Raw genomic sequence first — 23,313 nt, 5'->3', positions numbered from 1 at the left:
TCACCTGCACGGCGCCAAACACGCATACGACCATCATTGGCACCAAGGCAGAAGCGACTCTCATCGCTGAAGACGACACGTCTCCATTCGTCCCTCCATTCACGCCTGTCGCGACACCACTGGAGGCGGGCTGCACGATGTTGGGGCGTGAGCGGAAGACGGCCTAACGGTGTGCGGGACCGTAGCCCAGCTTCATGGAGACGGTTGCGAATGGTCCTCCCCGGTACCCCAGGAGCAACAGTGTCCCTAATTTGCTGGGAAGTGGCGGTGCGGTCCCCTACGGCACTGCGTAGGATCCTACGGTCTTGGCGTGCATCCGTGCGTCGCTGCGGTCCGGTCCCAGGTCGACGGGCACGTGCACCTTCCGCCGACCACTGGCGACAACATCGATGTACTGTGGAGACCTCACGCCCCACGTGTTGAGCAATTCGGCGGTACGTCCACCGGGCCTCCCGCATGCCCACTATACGCCCTCGCTCAAAGTCCGTCAACTGCACATACGGTTCACGTCCACGCTGTCGCGGCATGCTACCAGTGTTAAAGACTGCGGTGGAGCTCCGTATGCCACGGCAAACTGGCTGACACTGACGGCGGCGGTGCACAAATGCTGCGCAGCTAGCGCCATTCGACGGCCAACACCGCGGTTTCTGGTGTGTCCGCTGTGCCGTGCGTGTGATCATTGCTTGTACAGCCCTCTCGCAGTGTCCGGAGCAAGTATGGTGGGTCTGACACACCGGTGTCAATGTGTTCTTTTTTCCATTTCCAGGAGTGTATTCTTCCTTCAAATATATACTCCTACATATTCATTAACCTCCTTATCACCTCAATAAATACACAAACATGCCTCCATGCACGCTAACTTCTCTACACATTACTACTCTCATCATATAAAACATCCCTGCACCTCATATTACTCATATAACCGAGTACCTCACTATCAGTATGTCATTTTACACTTTTTTCCTATTTGTCACAACCATGAGGTGTTATCTCATTATATTTCATTGCCGTTCCTCTGCTGTTTCTGGACTAGCGAAACAAATTTACAAGTTTTCAGAAGAATTATCTACTAACACTAATTAGTCTTTCTCAAGATTTTGAAAAATGTTTCATCTAGACTCGGCGTTTATCTTTATTCTTTCTGGGACTACTGTTTGTATAGTATGATTTGGAACAATTACAGTAGTTACGTCCTCTCATTATTACTTCATAATACTGTGACGAATGTACCACAGGTTTTACTGAACTGTTTCTAAATGAGATATTTGGCAATCACTGCTTAATCTGCTTAATAATTTCCACGATTTTCTTAAACCTAAGGACAGGAAAGATGGGAGAGGAATGAGACTTGAAACAGGATGTAAAATCTCACCCAGCTGCGAGCATACCAGTGGCTATTTAGTATACTAGCAAAAACGTTGCTAGTTCCCTATGCCCATTCTGGCTCCACTTCGTCACCTGGGTTGCCCTTATCTTCATTTTGCATGGACAGTACCTTTTTATGTTTTCAACATGTTCCTTGTCATGAGCTTTCATTGTTTGTACATAATCTATTTCCACAGTGTTTGGATGTTCAATCCGTCTCACCCTACATATTTCCTATGTAAACATGACTGATCTTATGTATCTCAGAATTCATTTTCTTTGATTTGGCATGCACTTTCACTAACACCAGGCCCCCCACTCGATAAGTTATTGACTTTACCAGTTTATCATGTCTATCTTGTCTCCTCCTTACCTTCTCCCTCACACACACTTCGACTAGTTTTAATTTCTTCTCCCATTCTGTATCGCTCCCTGGTGGCAATTCCAGTAATTTACGAAAAATAAGTCGTCCAACTATTCCTTCCACGAACCATGTTTCCTGTGACAGTATGTTCTGCATAGACAGTTTAGCTCCTTCATCGTCCATTCTGCGGGATTGGAGGCCACTCTAGACCTGAAGATGGCTGTCCTTTCTATACGACGTCTATCCAGCATTTTTTCTCCATTCTTTGGACTAAAATTGTGATCCGTTATCACTCAGAATTTGCACAGGGTACGTACTTTATTGAAATAGCCCTTCTCAAACTTATTAATGATAGTTTTGCTGGTGGCTTTCTTCAACATGCAAAATTTTACAAACTTGGAAACAAGTTCTTCGGCAACTAAGACTTGTGGGTAGCTTCCTTGTGCTGCAGGTAGAGGTCCAGACAGATCGATGCCTACGATGGCCTTAATTGATGTCGGTATGATTGAATGCACACAGCCTTTATGTTGGACTGGGGTTTTCTTAGTCTTTTGGCTGGTATCACAAGTACTTAGTACTATGCGTATACACCTTCCCCTTTTATTCACAATGCTATCTAATTTCAACTTATTTCTTTCGTCCATAAGGAGCATTACTATAATGTGTGCAGCAGATTAGCTTCTCCACTACGTGCTCTGGCACACATAGTTTCCAACTTTCTTCACTTTCGCTATTTCTCTTGTTTAATATTTCATTGTGGACGTAATAGTAAGTACGAATCTTTTCTTCCTCAGCACACTTACATTTGATCTTAATCATCTTGGCTTTCATCTTCGTTTTTCTCCTTAGGCACGTTCCTCGAGAACCTTCTTAAGAATTCCGCATGTTGCAATCTTTTCACTAGGTTGATCCTAATATTTCTTCACCCTGTGGTGTGTTCACTGCTACCCAATGTGAATCAGTTGGTAATCTTGATAATGCATCAAGTATTATGTTGGGTTCACCAGGTTCGTATACCACTTAAAAGTCGTAGTCTTGTAACATCAGTGACCACCTTGTTAATCGACTATGTCGCAGTTTGATGGTGGTCAAAAATGCCAGGGCTTTGCTGTCAGTAACCACCTTCGCATATCTTTGTGTCAAATAGAAATGGAATCGTTTGAAACCCCATACAATTGCTAGTACTTCCTGTTCTGTAATAGAATATTTTCTTTCCCATGCATTTAAACTTCTGCTACCAAATGCTGTAGTTTCTATCACTTTGGTATTTCCATCTGTCTCCACTTGACATAGGTATATGCCCGTATGTGCAATCTGTATTCTGAGCTACCTGCAACGAAATAGAAGTCCTTAGTAAAATCAGGCTGGTACAAAATTTCTGCATTATGCAAAGTTTCCTCCATCTTTTCAAATTCCTCTTGACAGTCTTTTTTCCAATCTACGTCATCTTTGCCTTCGTTAGCTTCGTCAAGTTTGAGCCATTGAGTACAGGATCCTTGATGAACGTTCTATAGAATTCACAGACACAGAAAAACAATCTCAATTGCTTCTTAGTGCTAGGAATAGGAAGTTGCCTAATGCCTCCAACTTAATCGGATTATGTTAATACCCTCCTCTGAAATTATGTGACCCAGGAATTTTATCTGTGATTCACCAAATTCTGATTCGCCCAGATTTGCTGTCACCGTTGACATATCAAATGCGTCTAGGAGGGCATGTAATTTTTCCAAGTGTTCATCCCATGACTCACTCACAATTAGTGCTTCATCCACATAGACAGTGACTTTTCTAAGTAAGTCTTCACCCAGAATTTTATACAGTGCTCTGATAAATTCAGAGACGGATACATTAAGGCCAAATAGCAGAACCTTGAAGTGGTAACTCCTGCCAGTGTATGTAAAAGAAGTATAGTGGCGAGATTCTGGGTCAAGAGATATTTGGCAATATCCAGTGGCCAAGTCAGTGCTACCGAGTGTATTCGCTCCTCGAAATTTATGAATCAATTCTCCTATCATCTCTGGCTCGTTCCACTCTAGTTCAACGACTCTGTTTATTGTGTGTGCATCCAGCACGATCGCAACTTTCCCATCCTTTAATCCACTACAAACAGGGGATTATTAGACTGTTCGCTCTTTCTATAACGCCAAGGTCCACCATCCTCTGTATCTCTTTGTCTACTGCCTTCCTTTTTGGTACAGGATGGAATATTGTTTAATACTGAATGCCTTATGGTCCTTTATTTTCACTCTGCATTCTGCTTCTCTTATGATACCCAGCTGCAGAGAGAAGACATTATGGTGCTTGTACAATATTGTAGTGAATTTCCTCTGAACTTCTTCATCCAGATGTGTCACCCTTTCAAGTTTCTTGCCCATCGTATCTTCCCTACGCTGATCCTCTTGCACTAGCCCATCGTAGATTATCGGCACACATTCTTCCTCCAGCTCTTCGTCTTGTTGTTTGGCTGTGGGCTGCTCTTTATTGCATAAGATCACCCACTTAAATCCTTCCTCTTCATTTTCTTGTTCTCTTCTATAGAAGTTAACTTCTTCCCCTCTCTCTTTTGCTTCAACAGTGTCTTCATCAAAACTTACTACCGCTTCCGCTTTGTTCAACCAATCCATGCCCGCAATAACTGTCTTGTTCAGACCTTGCACTATTAAATATGTTCCTCACATTCTTCTCGCTCTACTTCAAAGGTAACCAACACTTGCTCATTAATGGGTTTGCGCTTGGCAGCTACAGCATTCACAACTCTCACATCATTCACTGGAAAATTCGGGAAACAGACATTTGCATTCAATATTTGTTCATATAGCTTCTGGGATGTAGCACGTGCTTCACTTCTTGTGTCTGTTAGGGCATCAGCATTCAGTCCACAAATTTTGATTTTAACGAAAAGTAATAGGTAATATGGGTTCTTTGGACATTTGCTCATTTTCCTCCATTATGTCTCCTCTCAGATCTCCACCATCATCATGTTTAATAAGGTTAAAATTGGTCTATTTGGTCTCACTCCCAACCAGACCACACCTTTAGTGCTGTTTAGTTTTCCGTACTCTCTACTTCTTCAATTTGTACCCCATTACCCATTCGTCTGTGTTCTCTTCTCCCATAAATTTTTTAATCATCTTTTCTCCGGTGATCATTGTGAAATTGATGGCCATTACTGTGGTTACCATATCAATGACCACTGCCCCTTTCTCTGTAACTTAGTGAGTTGCCAAATTAATTTACTTGGTAGTTATTTTCTCCTTGGTTTTGCCCATCATTTGGTTGTTTTCCTGCAATAGAATGGATTCTAACTCCTCCAGTACTTCTATAAGTATCTCTGTCTTTAATCAAGCTCCCAGATCGGTTTCCTTGCACTCTTTGGCTCAACCTCCTCTTAACTGCAAATATCATTCTGTCATCATTTAATGCTTGCTCCAACGTCTCGTTCAGCTCCCATAAATGTTCAGAAAATTCTCTCATATTAGCCCTGCAAGTGTTAAGAGGCTTGTGATATAGTAAATCTTCGGCGTTGTGCATTGATGACTCTTGAACCAGAACTTTTTCAGGAATTCTAACTCAAATTGGTCATAATTACTGAGCTTCTTCCATCTTCTTAACCTCCCCTCCCCTCCCAAGTGAAAGCTTCACCATCCATTCTATCTATTTGCAAACTGAATTTTATCTGCATCTCTAAAATGTAATGGGGAAAACCCCTCTTAACCACTTACAGTTAGTAAATATTATCAGGTGGAGTGTCCCTTTTGGTTTATACTTCTGCTCTATGTTAGTTTGTGCATGCCCCACTATTAATGTTGTACCGCTAATCTTCCTCCTCATCTCTTCAGTTTTACTCTCCAGCTGGTGTACACCATCCTGAAACTGCTTATTATCGTCCACAACTTTCTGATTGTCTTCCTGCCTCTGCCCTTCTGTCACCTTCTTTAAATTTACTGTCAGATCCTTTTGTCTGTTTCCTAGTCCATCAAGAGCCATATTACATTGTTGTTGCAACTGTTTTACTTCTTTGATCTCTTGATCGTGACGTGTCTCTACTGCGTGGATCTTCTTTCTAAATCAATTTTAACTCCCATAATACCATCCTCAACGTTTCCCACTTTCTCTTCTCCCTTCTTGCCCATATCTTTGCAGAGTAAGCCTGCGTTCTGCAGCGGTTTACTATTTCTTTCGTCGATGTCTCTCTTCACTTATTCCTTAAATTCCAGTAACCCCCTGTACAAAGCTCCTTGAACTTGTAATATCTTCCGTATAGTCTGTTTCATTTGCATCCTTTGCTCGCTTACCCCACAAGCTCTGTACGGTGTTATGTGATCTTTCCTCATCTCCTCATGTCCTCTTCCCTTTGTGTTCTCGTAATATCTTCTCCATTTTTTTATTAACTCGTGCCCTGTTTTCTTCGTTTTCTCATACCCTCGCTCTTCCTTTTCTTCTAATGCAAAACAAGTTAGAGGAGATATCTGTATGGTGCGAAAATTGGCTACTGACTCTAAATAATGAAAAGTGTAAGGTCATTCACGTGAGCGCTAAAATGAATCTGTTAAACTTCGGTTCCATGATAAATCAGTCTAATCTAAAGGCCGTAAATTCAACTTAATACCTAGTAATTACAATTACGAACAACTTAAATTGGAAACAACGCGTAGAAAATGTTGTGGGGTAAGCGAGCAAAGTTTGCATTTTATTGGCAGTACAATTACAAGATACAACAAATCTACTAAATACACTACTCTTGTCCACCCTGTTTTAGAATACTACCGGCCGCTGTGGCCAAGCGGTTCTGGGCGCTTCAGTCCGGAGCTGCGCTGCTGCTACGGTCGCAGATTTGAATCCAGCCTCGGGCATGGTTGTGTGTGATGTCCTTAGGTTGGTTAGGTTTAAGTAGTTCTAAGTTCCAGGGGACTGACGACCTCAGATGTTAAGTCCCATAGTGCTTAGAGCCATTTATTAGAATACTGCTGCACGTTGTGAAATCCTTACCAGATAGGACTGACGGAGTATGCCGACAAAGTTTAAAGAAGAGCAGCGCCTTTTGGATTATCGAGAAATAAGAGAGAGAGAGAGAGTTACTGAAATGACAGAGGTTTTGGGGTGGACATCGTTAAAACGAAAGTGTTTGTCGTTGCCACGGAATGTTATAACGAAATTTCTATCACCAACTTCTTGCTCCGAATGCAAAAATATATTGTTAACGCCGACCTACATAGGCAAAAACGATCATCATAATAAAATAAGGGAAATCAGAGCTCACTCGGAAAGATATACGCGTTCGTTTTTTCCGCGCGCCGTTCGAGAGTGGGGTAATAGAGAATTATTGTGAAGGTGGTTCGATGAACCGTCTGCCAGCATTTGAGTGTGATTTGCAGAGTATTCATGTAGATGTAGACGCAGATGAAACTTTAATTTTCATGTGACTGTGGTCCAATAGATAAATGCTAAACGGATTTAGCTGCTTCGAGAGTTGTTTGTAATCAGAATGCAGCAGCTCAACAATATGCACATGATGATAAAAGATTCTGCAATAACGAACCGTAAGATGTTTTACATAGTTTGATTGGTGTACTCTGTTTGGACACAATACGAAGCAGACACTACTTTCGTTTCACACATGTAGTTATGGTTAATCTTATGACAGGTCAGAATTTTTAATATTTCATCACACTTTGTCACAATAGTCACCATACAAAGTTCTCACAGCAACCCAAGATGTGGCCGGCGCGTTTGATACTATCGCGGATATTCGGCAAACAGTAAGCATTTAAGTCACGTGTCGAAGAATATCATTTGTCACGAATCGGTAATGTTTCGATGAGTGTCAAGCGATCGCGGTGTGGACTCTCTGAGCCGGTACGACATGATGCGCAGCCCACGCCCCCGCCTGGACTCGGAGGATTCCTAGCTCGAATTCCGACTGACTCTGATCGTGTTAGCGCTAGCGGCGTTTGACTATCAATTTTACCTACCACCGATCTGTGCGTGGACAAAACGTGTTTATGGTTGGGTAAGGGATCGCGGACCCCTTACACAATGCTCTTAACCCAACATTGCAATGTTGTTGTTGTTGTTGTTGTTCTTGTTGTTGTGGTCTTCAATCCTGAGACTGGTTTGATGCAGCTCTTCATGCTACTCTATCCTGTGCAAGCTTCTTCATCTCCCAGTATCTACTGCAGCCTACATCCTTCTGAATCTGCTTAGTGTATTCGTCTCTTGGTCTCCCTCTACGATTTTTACCCTCCACGCTGCCCTCCAGTACTAAATTGGTGATCCCTTGATGCCTCAGAACATGTCCTACCAACCGATCCCTTCTTCTAGTCAAGTTGGGCCACAAACTTCTCTTCTCCCCAATCCTATTCAATACCTCCTCATTAGTTATGTGATCTACCCATCATATTCAGCATTCTTCTGTACCACCACATTTCGAAAGCTTCTATTCTCTTCTTGTCCAAGCTATTTATCGTCCACGTTTCACTTCCATACATGTCGACACTCCATACAAATACTTTCAGAAACGAATTCCTGACACTTAAATCTATACTCGATGTTAACAAATTTCTCTTCTTCAGGAACGCTTTCCTTGCATATTGCTTCATTGCAATAGTACAAATAAATACACTGAAGAGCCAAAGAAACTGGTACACGTTTCTAGTGTCGTGTAGGGCCCCCGCGAGGACGCAGAAGCGCTGAAACACGACGTATATGGACTGGACTAATGCCTGAAGTAGTGCAGGAGGGAACTGACACCATGAGTCCTGCAAGGCTGTCCATAAATTCGTAAGAGTACAGCACGTTTCTGAACAGCACGTTTCAAGGCATCCCAGGTAATGTAAATGTCTCGGTAGTCTGGTGGCCAGCGGAAGCGTTTGAACTCTGTAGCAATTCTGGATATGTGGGGTGTCGCACTGTCTTGCTGGAATTGCCCGGGTGCGTCCGAATGCACAATGGACACATACGGATGCAAGTGATCAGACAGGATGCTTACGTACGTATCAGCTGTCAGAGTCGTATCTAGACGAACCAGTGGTCCCATATCACTCCAACTGCACACGCCCCACACCATTACAGAGCCTCCACCAGCTTGAAGAGTCCCCTGCTGACATGCAGGGTCCATGGATTCAAGAGGTTGTCTCCGTACCCGTACACGTCCATCCGCTCGATACACTTTGAAACGAGACTCGTCCGACGAGGCAGCATATTTCCAGTGTCGGTGTTGACGGGACCAGGCGGGGTGTAAAGCTTTGTGTCGTGCAGTCGTCAAGGGTACACGAGTGGGCCTTCGGCTGGAAAGCCCATATCGATGATGTTTCGTTGAATGGTTCTTGCGCTGACACTTATTCATGGCGCAGCACTGAAATCTGCAGCAATTTGCGGAAGGGTTGCACTTCTGTGACGTTGAACGATTCTTTTCAGTCGTCGTTGGTCCCGTTCTTGCAGGATCTTTTTTCCGGCCGCAGCGATATCGGAGATTTGATGTTTTACCGGGTTTACGATATTCATGGTACAGTCGTGAAATGGTCGTACGGGGAAATCCGCACTTCATCGCTAACTCGGAGATGCTGTGTCCCATCGGTCGTGCGCCGACTACAACACCACGTTGAAACTCACTTAAATCCTGAGAACCTGCCATTGCAGCAGCAGTAACCGATCTAACAACTGCGCCAGACAGTGAGTGTCTTACATAGGCTTTGACGACGGCAGCCCCGTGTTCTGACTGTTTACATATTTCTGTATTTGAATACGCATGGATATACCAGTTTCTCTGGCGCTTCAGTGTCACTTCTACTGCTAATGGCGACTGAGCTGTCTTGTCAAAAACTTTTACAAGACCCTGAATCCCACCCGGGAGAAGTAAAATTTATCTTTTACTCTTATAAGGTTTTTGTGTTGAGTAACTAGAGAAGGAACAAGATACCACCCATCCCTTTTACACTACGATCAAAACCACTGGGCGCGCAGCTGTCCTCAAAACACACTGAACATATCTGGATCACTTGCGCTTGGGACGAACTAGTGGTAGTCACAGCAACACCTCCAGGAAGAGAGCACCGACTCGCTATCCACTTCCTCTGCATCAGCATAAATGCTGTCTCCAACATCAGCAATCCCTCCAGTTCTTCGGCCGGAGTGGTCGAGCGGTTCTACGCGCTACAGTCTGGAACCGCGCGACCGCTGCGGTCGCAGGTTCGGATCCTGCCTCGGGCATGGATGTGTGTGTGATGTCCCTAGGTTAGTTAGGTTTAAGTAGTTCTAAGTTCTAGGGGACTGATGGCCTCAGCAGTTAAGTCCCATAGTGCTCAGAGCCATTTGAACCCTGCAGTTCAGTTTATGTGAGGTCTGTGGGAACACTCCTCTCCCCGCAGGAAACGCCTGTTCCACCTTTTTTTTCTGTCCTCGCCGATTGTTACGTCGCAAATGCCGGGTACACCAATTACGGTGCATTGCATTCAGTAAAATGTGGCTTACAACTGCAGCAGAATCAACACTAACAGCGCCTGAACATAAGGTAGTATTAGCAACATGCAGTAACTTTACAGAGAGAATTTAAATAATTTTTAATAGCCCTTCAAGTATCATTAATTAAAACTTCCGGGCTGAATTGACGTGGTCCATATGTAAAACTTGTTCTCCTTCCTGACGTGAGGTGAGTCGGCGACTGGCTGCTAGGCTGACGCTGACGCTGGCGCTAAACATACGGGCCTGAACCTTGGCCCGAGGTATGGAGTGTAAGCTTGGCACAGCTGTTCCTCCAAGATCCTCTTGGGTTGGAGTTGTGTTGCCTCTCGTTCTGGATGGTCCTTGCGTGTTGCCTGGTCGTGAATCCTGGTTGCCGGGATGCAGGCATGCTGGCGGTGTCGTTGGATGTTCCTGTGGTACTAGGTGTTCTTCCCATCCCGCGCTATGTTGTTCAGCGCGGACTCCAGCTCGGCTGTGAGCTTCCTCGCGCCATCTCTAACTTCTTTCTTCAGCCGCGCGACCGCGTCATCCAAGATGAAGCCCCAGTTCCGCGGCGTGAAGATCGGGTTGGAGTTTATGGTGTGGAGGTCCTTCTTCGTGACGAATTCGAGCATAATTGCCCGATATCCGCCACGAAGCTCGAAAGGCCGGTGTGGAAGCGGTGACTTCCGTTTCGCTTCTGCTTCCGCGAAAAGGTGCGGTTTTCTTCGGACGTCGTACCGCCCATCTCGCACCATGGTCGCGATCTTCTTCAGGAGCGCTGGGAGGTTGGTGACGTCCGGGAAGGGGATGGTTTCGGAGTACATCCCTCCCGCCTCTTGTTTGTCCTGCTGCTGCTGCTGCTGCTGCTTCACCACATCCGGCGGCGGCGGGACGGACTGCACCAGGTCCATGGGCGTCTCCCCGGTCTCCTGTATTGCTACAGGTTCCGGGGCGACGTCCGTTTGCGTGGACACTTCCACCCCAACTTGTCGTACCACCGTAGGGGTGGCAACGGGGCCGGGTGTCTTCTTCTGCGTCGTCCGCATTTCTTCCCGCAACTCTTGCAGCTGCCGGTGGAGACCGACGATCTCCTTCTGCATGGCCGCTCTCTCTGCCGCCATCGCGGCTTTGAGGGCGGCGACGGCGTCGTCGGTAGCGGCGTTGGGCGGGATTGCGGCCGCCCCGTTTTCCCCCTTGGGCGGGGGTGGCGGGACGGCTGCCTCTTCTTCATGTACCGCTTTCTTGGCAGTTGTTGGTGTCCGCTGCTTCAGGTATGCGCAGCTGCGTGCGTTTGCGGCGTGCGCGCCGCCACAGTCAACGCGACGTGCGGTGGCTTGTCGCAGTCGCGTGTATCGTGTGCCTTTGCACATTTCAGACACGCGACTGCGTCCCCACACATCCTGGCGACGTGTCCCATCTTCTGGCAGCGGTAGCACTGCCTCACGTGCTGCGGTCGGTTGCGCTTCTTCTTCTTGTTGCTGCCGCGGCCGTCTCCTGCCAGCGTGAGCAGAAGCTTTGCCACAGCAGCAAGTTTGCCTCCCTTTCCGCGTCCGGACATGGCGATGGGCTAGCCGCGTTGGCGTGCGCGAGCGACGGTACCAACGAAGCGACAATCGATCATCTGTAATCGAGAGAGACGGCACTAGCCAGAGATAGTTTTAAAGTCGAAAGCACGTGTTGAGTGGTGGCGCCATCTAAGCGCTCTACATAAGCGGGACCTCCAGCGCCTAGCAGCCAGTCGCCGGCTCACCTCAGAAGATGTTGCCCGCAGTAGGCGACAAAACGTCAGGAAGGAGACGAAGTTTTACATATGGACCACGGCAATTCAGCCCGGAAGTTTTAATTAATGAAGACGCCGGCCGTGAAAGCTTACATCTACATCTACATCCATACTCCGCAAGCCACCTGGCGGTGCGTGGCGGATGGTACCTTGAGTACCTCTATCGGTTCTCCCTTCTATTCCAGTCTCGTATTGTTCGTGGAGAGAAGGATTGTCGGTATGCTTCTGCGTGGGCTCTAATCTCTCTGATTTTATCCTCACGGTCTCTTCGCGAGATATACGTAGGAGGGAGCAATATACTGCTTGACTCTTCGGTGAAGGTATGTTCTCAGAAACTTCAACAAAAGCCCGTACCGAGATACTGAGCGTCTCTCCTGCAGAGTATTCCACTGGAGTTTATGTATCATCTCCGTAACGCGTTCGCGATTACTAAATGATCCTGTAACGAAGCGCGCTGCTCTCCGTTGGATCTTCTCTATCTCTTCTATCAACCCTATCTGGTACGGATCCCACACTGCTGAGCAGTATTCAAGCAGTGGGCGAACAAGCGTACTCTAACCTACTTCCTTTGTTTTCGGATTGCATTCCCTTAGGATTCTTCCAATGAATCTCAGTCTGGCATCTGCTTTACCAACTATCAACTTTATATGATCATTCCATTTTAAATCACTCCTAATGCGTACCACAGATAATTTATGGAATTAACTGCTTCCAGTTGCTGACCTGCTATTTTGTAGCTAAATGATAAGGGATCTTTCTTTCTATGTATTCGCAGCACATTACACTTGTCTACATTGAGATTCAATTCCTATTCCCTGCACCATGCGTCAATTCGTTGCAGATCCTCCTGCAATTGAGTACAATTTTCCATTGTTACAATCTCTCGATACACCACAGCATCATCTGCAAAAAGCCTCAGTGAACTTCCGATGTCATCCACAAGGTCATTTATGTATATTGTGAACAGCAACGGTCCCATGACACTCCCCTGTGGCACACCTGAAATCACTCTTACTTCGGAAGACTTCTCTCGATTGAGAATGACATGCTGCGTTCTGTTATCTAGGAACTCTTCAATCCAATCACACAATTGCTCTGATAGTCCATATGCTCTTACTTTGTTCATTAAACGACTGTGGGGAACTGTATCGAACGCCTTGCGGAAGTCAAGAAACACTGCATCTACCTGAGAACCCGTGTCTATGGCCCTCTGAGTCTCGTGGACGAATAACGCGAGCTGGGTTTCACACGATCGTCTTTTGTGAAACCCATGGTGATTCTACAGAGTAGATTTCTAGTCTCCAGAAAAGTCGTTATACTGGAACACAATACGTGTTCCAAAATTCCACAACTGATCGACGTTAGAGATACAGGTCTATAGTTCTGCACATCTGTTCGACGTCCCTTCTTGAAAACTGGGATGACCTGTGCCCTTTTCCAATCCTTTGGAACGCTACGCTGTTCATGTTATGACCTTCAAAGTATACTAAAGTGTTACTCTTTTCCTCAGTTTGCCGCCCGGTGGTTCGTTACTTTAGCGTGAGAGGTATAAGCGTCCTTTTTCCCCACTTGGTTTACAGATAAGAACGTGAGCCCCCCGCCAGCGACACGCCGGCGAGGTATTCTGACGTCACGCTACCTGGTGTTTGGGTTCCTCGCCTTCGGAGTGCTGGTGCTCATCGGGAGCCTGGTGTTCACCATACTGTCGAGTAAAGAAGGTGAGTGGCACGCGCGTCTCTGTTCTTTACGTCTGCGCTCGGATTCCGTCACACAGCAGACTGACTGATGACTCTGAACACTTGCGCCAGTCAGCCACAGGCTCTGCACACGAATCCGGTGGACGCGCCGCTGCGCCCTCTTCCACAGGAGCTCTTGTCCGCCCACGCACCAGACGGGTCATACACGATTTGATCGAAAGTATCTGGACACCTGTTACTGGATACCAATGTCCTTTCTTTGCCTTTGAGGCAGTAGCCGTGCGGTCTGAGGCGCCTTGGCACGGTTAGTGCGATTCCCTCCTTCGGAGTTTCGAGTCCTCCCTCGGGCATGGGCATCTGTGTTGTCCTTAGCGTAAGTTAGTTTAAGTTGGATTAAGTAGCGTGCAAGCCTAGGGACCGATGACCCCAGCAGTTAGGTCCCGTGGGTACTTACCACAAATTTCAATTTTCCTTTAAGGCAGGATGAACGGCGCTGCGGACGCTTTCAATGAAGCGGCCTGATGTCTGTGGGGGAATGGCAGCCGTTGTTCCTTAAGAGCCGAGACCGGACAAGGTAGCGATGTTGGACGCTCGGATCTGGAGCGAAGGCGACGTTCTGACTCTTCCCAAACGTGTTCCATTGGGTTGAAGTCTGAATTCTGCGTAGGCCAATCCGTACGTTACTGTACACAAAAGACTGCCTCGCAGATGTTGCTTTAGGGTAAGGGTGCGTAGTCATGTTGATACAAACAGTCATCGTCTCCGAACTATTCCTCTGCTGCAGGCAGCACACAATGCTGTAAAATGTGTTCCTATCCGTCAGCACAATAAAGGGACCGCACCATAACTACGAAAACCACTTACTCCATACTTCACTGACGGTACCACACACGATGGCAGGCAACGTTTTCGAGGCTGTCGCCAGATCCAAACCCTTCCATCGCATTGACACAGGGTAAAGCGTCACTCATCACTCCAAATCACTCTTTTCAAGTATCCTCTGTGCAGTGACGTTGCTTTCTGCAGCATCTCAGACGTCGCCAAGTATTCAAAAAAATTGTTCAAATAGCTCTAAGCACTATGGGACTTAACATCTGAGGTCATCAGTCCCCTAGAATTTAGAACTACTTAAACCTAACTAACCTAAGGACATCACACACATCCATGCCCGAGGCAGGATTCGATCCTGCGACCGTTGCAGCCGCGTAGTTCCGGACTGAAGCGCCTAGAACTGCACGGCCACCGCGGCCAGCTCGCCAAGTATTGCCTACAGAAATGTGTGATTTGCGAGGAGCCAGTCGAATATTGTACCCCATTCTCTTTAATTCCACACACATCAAAAAAAGTTTTGCATCAGCCCGGTTCCCAGAACTCCTGAAGATGGACGCTGAGTGTGGATTCCGTATCAGAGACACAGTCCCTTTGACTGTTCAGAGATGTCACTAAACCCGCCCAAAGATGTAAACAACCACGCATGAGCAGCGCCTATTAGACGGAGGGAATCCCACAGCCGATCAGTTCCAGTCATTCCAGCAGGAAGGAGGTACACGGCTCGTGTTGTCTGTCGTTCAACCATGCCAAGACGGTCAATACAGCGGTTCGATCGCGTCTGCATTATTACTTTGTGCCAGTAAGGCCTCTGAACAACGGAAGTGTCCGGCCGTCTCGAAGTGAACAAAAGAGATGTTCAGACACGGAGGAAATACAGGGAGACAGGAACTGTAGATGATATGCCTCGCACAGGCCGCCCAAGGGCTACTACTGCAGTGGATGACCGCTACCTACGAATTATGGGTCGGAGGAAACCTGACAGCGACGCCACCATTTTGAATAATGCTTTTCATGCAGCTTTTCGTGTTACGACTCAAACTGTGCGGAATAGGCTGCATGATGCGCAACTTCACTCGCGACGTCCATGGCGAGGTCCATCTTTCCAACCGCGACACCATGCAGCGCGGTACACATGGGCCCAACAACAAGCCGAATAGACCGCTCAGGATTGGCATCACGTTCTCTTTACCGATGAGTGTTGCGTATGCGTTCAACCAGACAATCGTCGGACACGTGTTTGGCGGCAACACGGTCAGGCTGAACGCCTTAGACACACCGTCCAGCGAGTGCAGCAAGGTGGAGTTTACCTGCTGTTCTGGGATGGCATTATGTGGGGCCGACGTACGGCGTTGGTGGTCATGGAAGGCGCCGTAACGGCTGTACGATACGTGAATGCCGTCCTCCGACCGACAGTGCAACCATATCGGCAGCATATTGGCGAGGCATTCGTCTTCATGGACGACAATTCGCGTCCCCATCGTGCACATCTTGTGAATGACTTCCTTCAGGATAACGACATCGCCCGACTACAGTGGCCAGCATGTTCTTCAGACATGAACCCTATCGAACATGCCTGGGATATATTGAGAAGGACGTGACCCACCAACCACTCTGAGGGATCTACGCCGAATCGCCGTTGAGGAGTGAGACAATCTGGACCAACAGAGCCTTGTGGCCGGCCGCGGTGGTCTAGCGGCTCAGGCGCTCAGTCCGGAACCGCGCGACTGCTACGGTCGCAGGTTCGAATCCTGCCTCGAGCATGGATGTGTGTCATGTCCTTAGGTTAGTTAGGTTTAAGTAGTTCTAAGTTCTAGGGGACTGATGACCTCAGATGTTAAGTCCCATAGTGGTCAGAGCCATTTGAACCGTTTTTTGTTGCAGCTGGTAGTCTGCTTTGGATTCATTTACTGATCTCTAATCGTTGAAGGCAACGGCCTTGCTGCAGTGGATACACCGGTTCTCGTCAGATCGCCGAAGTTAAGCGCCGTTGGGCGTGGCCAGCACTGGGATGGGTGACCATCCAGGCCGCCGTGCGCTGTTGCCATTTTTCGGGGTGCACTCTGCCTCGTGATACCAATTGAGGAGCTACTCGACCGAACAGTAGTGGCTCCGCTCACAGAAAACCATCATAACGACCGGGAGAGCGGTGTGCTGACCGCACGCCCCTCCTGTCCACATTCTCAGCTGAGGATGATACGGCTGTCAGATGGTCCTGATGGGCCACTTGTGGCCTGAAGATGGAGTGAAATCGTCGCTGAAGTCCAGCGATGTTCAAAACATTGAGGTTCAGTACTAAAACAAATAATTGACGAGATGTCATACTACATTTTGTCTTACACGTCATCACACCTACAAGCCAACAATGGACGCTGACTGATCAAATTCTCCCCTTCTCTGAGGCACCTTTCTAGACCATCACCACGTATCGCCGCGAAATTAAAATAAATATCTCGCTTGTACAGTCCGTTTAAAATTACCTGACAGTTAACTTCTGCCACTTGCTGCCACGGTGTTGCCACATCGACCGCCGGCTGTCGCTGGGACTCAGGTAACAAACAGACACGCCATGTTACTTAGCTAGCACTGTTAACATGCAAGGCAGAGCAATACTGGAGGTGACAGCCGCAAGCTGTGTCGGAAGTCCAGATGCTCTGTCGACTGCCGATTTGAACTGCAGCAGAAGACGCGTATTGTAGCCCTGAATTTAAACTCCATGTCCTAAGCTAACCGCAACACCGTGATGTGTAGTGTAGCCGAGCATGCGGTGGTCAACGATCTGTGGCAGAAGTAAAATCACGATCACTTGTTCACGGCTATTAAAGCAAGCTTCTACGAGCAAACTCAAGGCAGAAAAAGTTCAGTTTCAGCGCTAGAATCAATTTCTTGCTGTCACTGGTGATCGGAAACTATCTTCACACTGGTTACACGAGCTGCCGCGCTGCCAAACTCGATAAGCAGTCGGCGTTGGCACTTGGTTGCAGATTATATACGACACAGGCAGATTCAGACGGAAAAAAGAATGGTAGGTAGAAAAATAAGAGTAAATAACAAAGTCAGTACCATGAAACTGATGTGGCAAACAATTAGAAATAAAAAATTACATTTAAGCCAATTATTTGAATAAAAATGATAATCAAACTTTTTTTGCATTACGATTTCCCTCCCCTCCAGAGGGGGGGAGCTGGCTAGCAGCAGTGTAATTGGCCGCTCTACAGCCTACAGAAAAGTTAAAAAAACATAATGAGAATATAAACAAACAATAAAAACAGGTGATAAAATGGTGAAATTGTAAAAAACTGTAAAATGGTGGAAGTTGTGGAAGTTGAAATATAAAAACATGGCATTGACGATGCAGACGAAGACATACAGTAAGTAGACAGGCACAACTAAAAAACACAGCGGCAGTCTGGTGTCTGTTCGCAGGAGATAAAAAAAAAACACAACTAGTGAGAGAATCGTGGCTGTTCACAAGACTGACAGGGGACACACAACACTGAATGTCCACTTTAAACAGCACTATAGAGGCGACACGGCGGCAGATGGGGGTGGCGGGAGCATCCCAACCGATGAGGGGGGAAAAAAGGGGGAAGGAGAGGGAAAGAAAAAAGGGGGGAGCCTATGGAGGGAGAGGACATAGAAAGGGGGGGGGCAGGATGGACGCGAGAAGGAGTGGGGAAGGCAGTAGAGCCGTAAGCAAAAGAACTCGGGGGAGAGAAGGAAGATAGAGAGAGAGTAGACGGGGAAAAAATAGGATGGAAGGGGGGAGAGGGATCCCGGGAAAAGGACAGAGGGAGGAAGAGGGACGTGAGAATCAGAGTTGGTAGAAGGAATAAAAAGAAGAAGAGGGGCATCATCTGGGAGGGGTAGTTGATGGAAGCCACCTTGGGAGAGGAGATGAAGGGTGTACAGGTGGAAGGTAGGGGGGGGGGATATAATCAAACTCTTTTCATTATATTGATAGTAAAAAAAGCTGCCTGACATTTGACGAGATTCGAACGTACAATCCTCAGCGTGGTAGGCTTATCCGCTAACCATTGCAGTATGGTACAGCACTGAGTCAGGTTATTATACAGGGTGTATCAAAAAGAACCATCCGATTTTTGGAGAAAACTCATAACTATTATGTTATCTGAGATACGTGCATGAACATACTGTTGGGAAGAGCAAACTCTCGAGTTTTATGAGGTTCTCGCTAAAAATGGTGTCTGGACAACATACTGTTTTGTGTAGTGTGGGTCAGTAATAACTGTTCAGCGTGACTTTGGTGCTAGGTATGGTGTGGGTCCTCCTGCACCACAGAGCATTAGACGATGGCATCAACAATTCCGAGAAACAGGTAGTTTGTGTAAAGGAAAATCACCGGGCCGTCTCCGAGTGTCTGTCTGACACAGACACCGAACGCATCCACCGTAGTTTCACAAGGAGTCCCGAGAAATCCGTTCGCCGTGCAGTTCGACAGCTCAGCATACTCCTGATGTCCGTGTGGCGTGTGTTGCGTCGACGTTTACACATGAAACCATACAAAATGTAGCTACTGTAAGCTCTTCGTCAAGGTGAGAAACAACGTCTGGAGTTCTGTAATTTCTTCTTCGCAAGAAGGGGAATGACAGTTTTCTTCCACGCTTAGTGTTTAGTGACGAGGCAACATTCCATTCAGATAGGAAAGCGAACCGTCATAATGTGAGAATATGGGGTACGAAACAAGCACATGACGTTGTACGGGCCCGCCGAAGTGGCCGAGTGGTTCAAGGCGCTACAGTCTGGAACCGCGCGACCGCAACGGTCGCAGGTTCGAATCCTGCCTCGGGCATGGATGTGTGTGATGTCCTTAGGTTAGTTAATTTCAAGTAGTTCTAAGTTCTAGGGGACTGTGACAGTTTTTAAAGCAGTTTCTGTAGTTCCCCTATAGTTTTATTAGGACAGTTACTGACGAATGGAAAAATTAGTAGAAGCCGACCTGGGGGAAGATCAGTTTGGATTCCGTAGAAATGTTGGAACACGTGAGGGAATACTGACCCTACGACTTATCTTAGAAGCTAGATTAAGGAAAGGCAAACCTACATTTCTAGCATTTGTAGACTTAGCGAAAGCTTTTGACAACGTTGACTGGAATACTCTCCTTCAAATTCTAAAGGTGGCAGGGGTAAAATACAGGGAGCGAAAGGCTATTTACAATTTGTACAGAAAGCAGATGGCAGTTATAAAAGTCGAGGGGTATGAAAGGGAAGCAGTGGTTGGGAAGGAAGTGAGACAGGGTTGTAGCCTCTCACTGATGTTATTCAATCTCTATATTGAGCAAGCAGTAAAGGAAACAAAAGAAAAATTTGGAGTAGGTATTAAAACCCATGGAGAAGAAATAAAAACTTTGAGGTTCGCCGATGACATTGTAATTCTGTCAGAGACAGCAAAGGACTTGGAAGAGCATTTGCACGGAATGGACAGTGTCATGAAAGGAGGGTATAAGATGAACATCAACAAAAGCAAAACGAGGATAATGGAATGTAGTCGAATTAAATTGGGTGATGCTGAAGGAATTAGATTAGGAAATGAGACAGTTAAAGTAGTAAAGGACTTTTGCTATTTCGGGAGCAAAATAACTGATGATGGTCGAAGTACAGTATGTTAAGTAGGGTTGTGAGGGGAGTGCGGGGAGAGGAGGAAGCAAGCATTGGCGGGCGAGGGGGAGGGGAGCGGTTGGGGGGGGGGGGGGGGGGGGGACCAGGCACGCCAACCAGTTGCGGTGCTGGCACTACAAACTGCGTGTCATGCTTACACGAAAGCAGACGAAAGGCTTGGAAGCAAAACTCGCTTTCAGTGTTGTTTGTAAACGAAACTGAAATCGTCATGTACATTAAAATCTATATATATAAAAATGAATGTATGTATGTTTGTCTACTATGTGCTCACAAACCATTCATCTGATTGCAGTATACTTAATATGAATGTGTTTCGAAATAACACAGTAACCAGTGGTGTTTGCATACAAAGCAATACAGCAGCAAGGAAAAATGAAATATAAGGTATCTTCAACTTTTATAGTCCTGTCTTCCTCAGTTGCGTGTAATATTACGGTATATTAATAATTTTTACTTATGGACCGTCTGACAGCAACTGAATAAAACACAATTTTAGTGCCATACACGTTTCGCCTTTATTTTCTGCAAGGCATCGTCAGTGGCAGGTTGCGTGGACAATTTTCTACATATTACGCTCCTGTTGCTTTTTTTGGTGTTGTTCTTCTTCTTATGAACGCCAATTTGCGTTTTTTTTCCCATTCCACAACACTATGCACTGAACGCTTGCTTTAAAGCTTTTAATCATTGGACACAAATATTACAAGTCCTCTATGCTTAATAACCATACCCGGCTTGTTTTTGACATTAACACTGACAGGACGTCCCTCAACAATACGCTTCAAAGTACAAGCAAAAGAGCGCCAACGCAACCAGTCAGTCCAAGCTTTAAAACAAGCGTTCAGTGCATAGTGTTGTGGAATGGGGAAAAAAAAGCTTTTAAAGCTTTAAAACAAGCGTTCAGTGCATAGTGTTGTGGAATGGGAAAAAAAACGAAAATTGGCGTTCATAAGAAGAATAACAACACCAAAAATGCGACAGGAGCGTAATATGTAGGAAATTGTCCACGCAACCTGCCACTGACGATGCCTTGCAGAAAATAAAGGCGAAACGTGTATGGCACTAAAATTGTGTGTTATTCAGTTGCTGTCAGACGGTCCATAAGTAAAAATTATTAATATACCGAAATATAAGGTAATTCGGACGAAATAGGGGGCTCCTTCAAAGTAACCGCGAACAAAATATCTGAAACAGAAACTCACCTTTTCTTGCCAGGCGTTTGCGCTGATACGCCAGGATGATTCTTGGAAAACTGTTTGAATCTTCCAATGCTACGCATGCTTTATCCTGTGTATGTAGCAGCTCTCACTGAAGAATTGTAAATGGGGTGAAGCAATTTTTTCTGCTCCCTTTCCCTTTCGCAGCATTCAATCACACGCAGTATAATTTTGCGAGCATCGCTACGTAATACCGGTTTCCTTCTAACCGTAGGCCTACCGGTAGGGTAGATGGGCCAGCAACTGCCTCTTCACTCATTTTCGTAATGTTTAGCACAACTGCACAATAGAAACACGCAGAACAGTACAGCCCAAAACAATAACGAAGCAGACGACAGTGGCTACCCTGTACAACACAGTCAGCTACGTAATGTTGGCAGCAGTCGAAACTGCGTGCCTACCGAAGCCTCCCGACGTTTACCGACTTCTACCGACTCAGGACTAGGGAGAGGTCTGCCATCTAAAAGTTTACACACTGTAGAGAGGATGTAAAATGTAGACTGGCAATGGCAAGGAAAGCATTTCTGAAGAAGAGAAATTTGTTAACATCGAGTATAGATTTAAGTGTCAGGAAGTCGTTTCTCAAAGTATTTGTATGGAGTGTAGCCATGTATGGAAGTGAAACATGGACGATAAATAGCTTGGACAAGAAGAGAATAGAAGCTTTCGAAATGTGGTGCTACAGAAGAATGCTGAAGATTAGATGGGTAGATCACATAACTAATGAAGAAGTACTGAATAGGATTGGGGAGAAGAGAAGTTTGTGACACAACTTGACTAGAAGAAGGGATCGGTTGGTAGGACATGTTCTGAGGCATCGAGGGATCACCAATTTAGTACTGGAGGGCAGCGTGGAGAGTAAAAATCGTAGAGGGAGACCAAGAGATGAATACACTAAGCAGATTCAGAAGGATGTAGCTTGCAGTAGGTACTGGGAGATGAAGAAGCTTGCACAGGATAGAGTAGCATGGAGAGCTGTATCAAACCAGTCTCAGGACTGAAGACCACGACAACAGTGATGATTATACTTATAAATGATGTGGCGTATACTTCGGAAGCTGCGCTAGGCGGTTCGAAAATTATTAGCCGTACTGAGAGATTCGATATCGTGACAGTGTTGTAATCAAGATTTTATGTACATACCATAACCAGTCACAATGTTTAAATATTATTAATCTTATGCCACTAATTTATTGTCGACGGGTTCAGAGCAACTACATCTCATATTCGGACATCACAGCAGACAAATCACTGAAATATTAATTACGCAACGAAGACAGTCCTTTAGATTACACAGGCCAACGGAAATTTTTTTTTAAACTTTTTTACTTTGCTAGCCGATTTTTATAGATTTTTATGGGCTGAATCCAAATCTAGCCTTAGTTTTTTTGTATCACCCATAGTTTTCGATCAATAGGCTTTTTATTATATAGTATAGAAATCCTATGCTATATGGTAAACGGGGAATTTAATGAAACGCTTTGTTAAAACATAAACATGGTTTGTATTTACAGTAAGCTACTTGAAACAATGCTATGTGTTAATAGAGGTTTCACTTGTCAGCTGGAATTGGTTTGTATTTTATTTCTCTTTTCTCATTGCAGCTTCTCGTGTAGCTTCTTCTACGATGAGTCGCTTGCTCAACTTCTCGGTGAAGTGACTAACGGTAGTCCTCCCATCGTGTTGGTGTTCCAGCGGCCTTGGTAGCGTTTTTCCATCACTTTAATGTCCTGGTGAAAACGGTCTCCTTGCTCCTCACTAACATCTCCCATATTGTCCGGGAAGTAATCAAGATGACTGTTCAAAAAGTGAAATTTAAGGCTCATTAAACATCCTGAATTTTTAGCTTTTTTAACATTGTAGCTATAATAGAAACATATTCTGGGTCTTTTTCATGTCCTAAGAACTTTGTAACGTCTTGATTGAATGATACCCGTGCTTCTTTCTCACTTAAGGTCATTGTGGATTCAAATTTAACATCAAA

At 45.9% G+C, this 23,313-nt stretch overlaps 1 protein-coding gene and 1 pseudogene across 1 annotated transcript in view; both read left to right on the top strand.

The window, feature by feature from the left end:
* The window catches only part of LOC126419785 (peptidoglycan recognition protein 1-like), a 146,960-nt gene that overhangs the window by 105,422 nt on the left and 18,225 nt on the right, over positions 1-23,313 (top strand). The window contains exon 3 of the mRNA XM_050086970.1: positions 13,532-13,669. Coding sequence (XP_049942927.1) covers positions 13,532-13,669 — 138 coding nt within the window. The remainder of the gene's footprint in view (positions 1-13,531; positions 13,670-23,313) is intronic.
* On the top strand, positions 16,406-16,523 carry LOC126420124 (5S ribosomal RNA; annotated as a pseudogene).

Source organism: Schistocerca serialis, chromosome 9 (assembly GCF_023864345.2).
Source record: "Schistocerca serialis cubense isolate TAMUIC-IGC-003099 chromosome 9, iqSchSeri2.2, whole genome shotgun sequence".
NCBI lineage: Eukaryota > Metazoa > Arthropoda > Insecta > Orthoptera > Acrididae > Schistocerca > Schistocerca serialis.
This window is presented reverse-complemented; position numbering and strand designations above follow the sequence as displayed.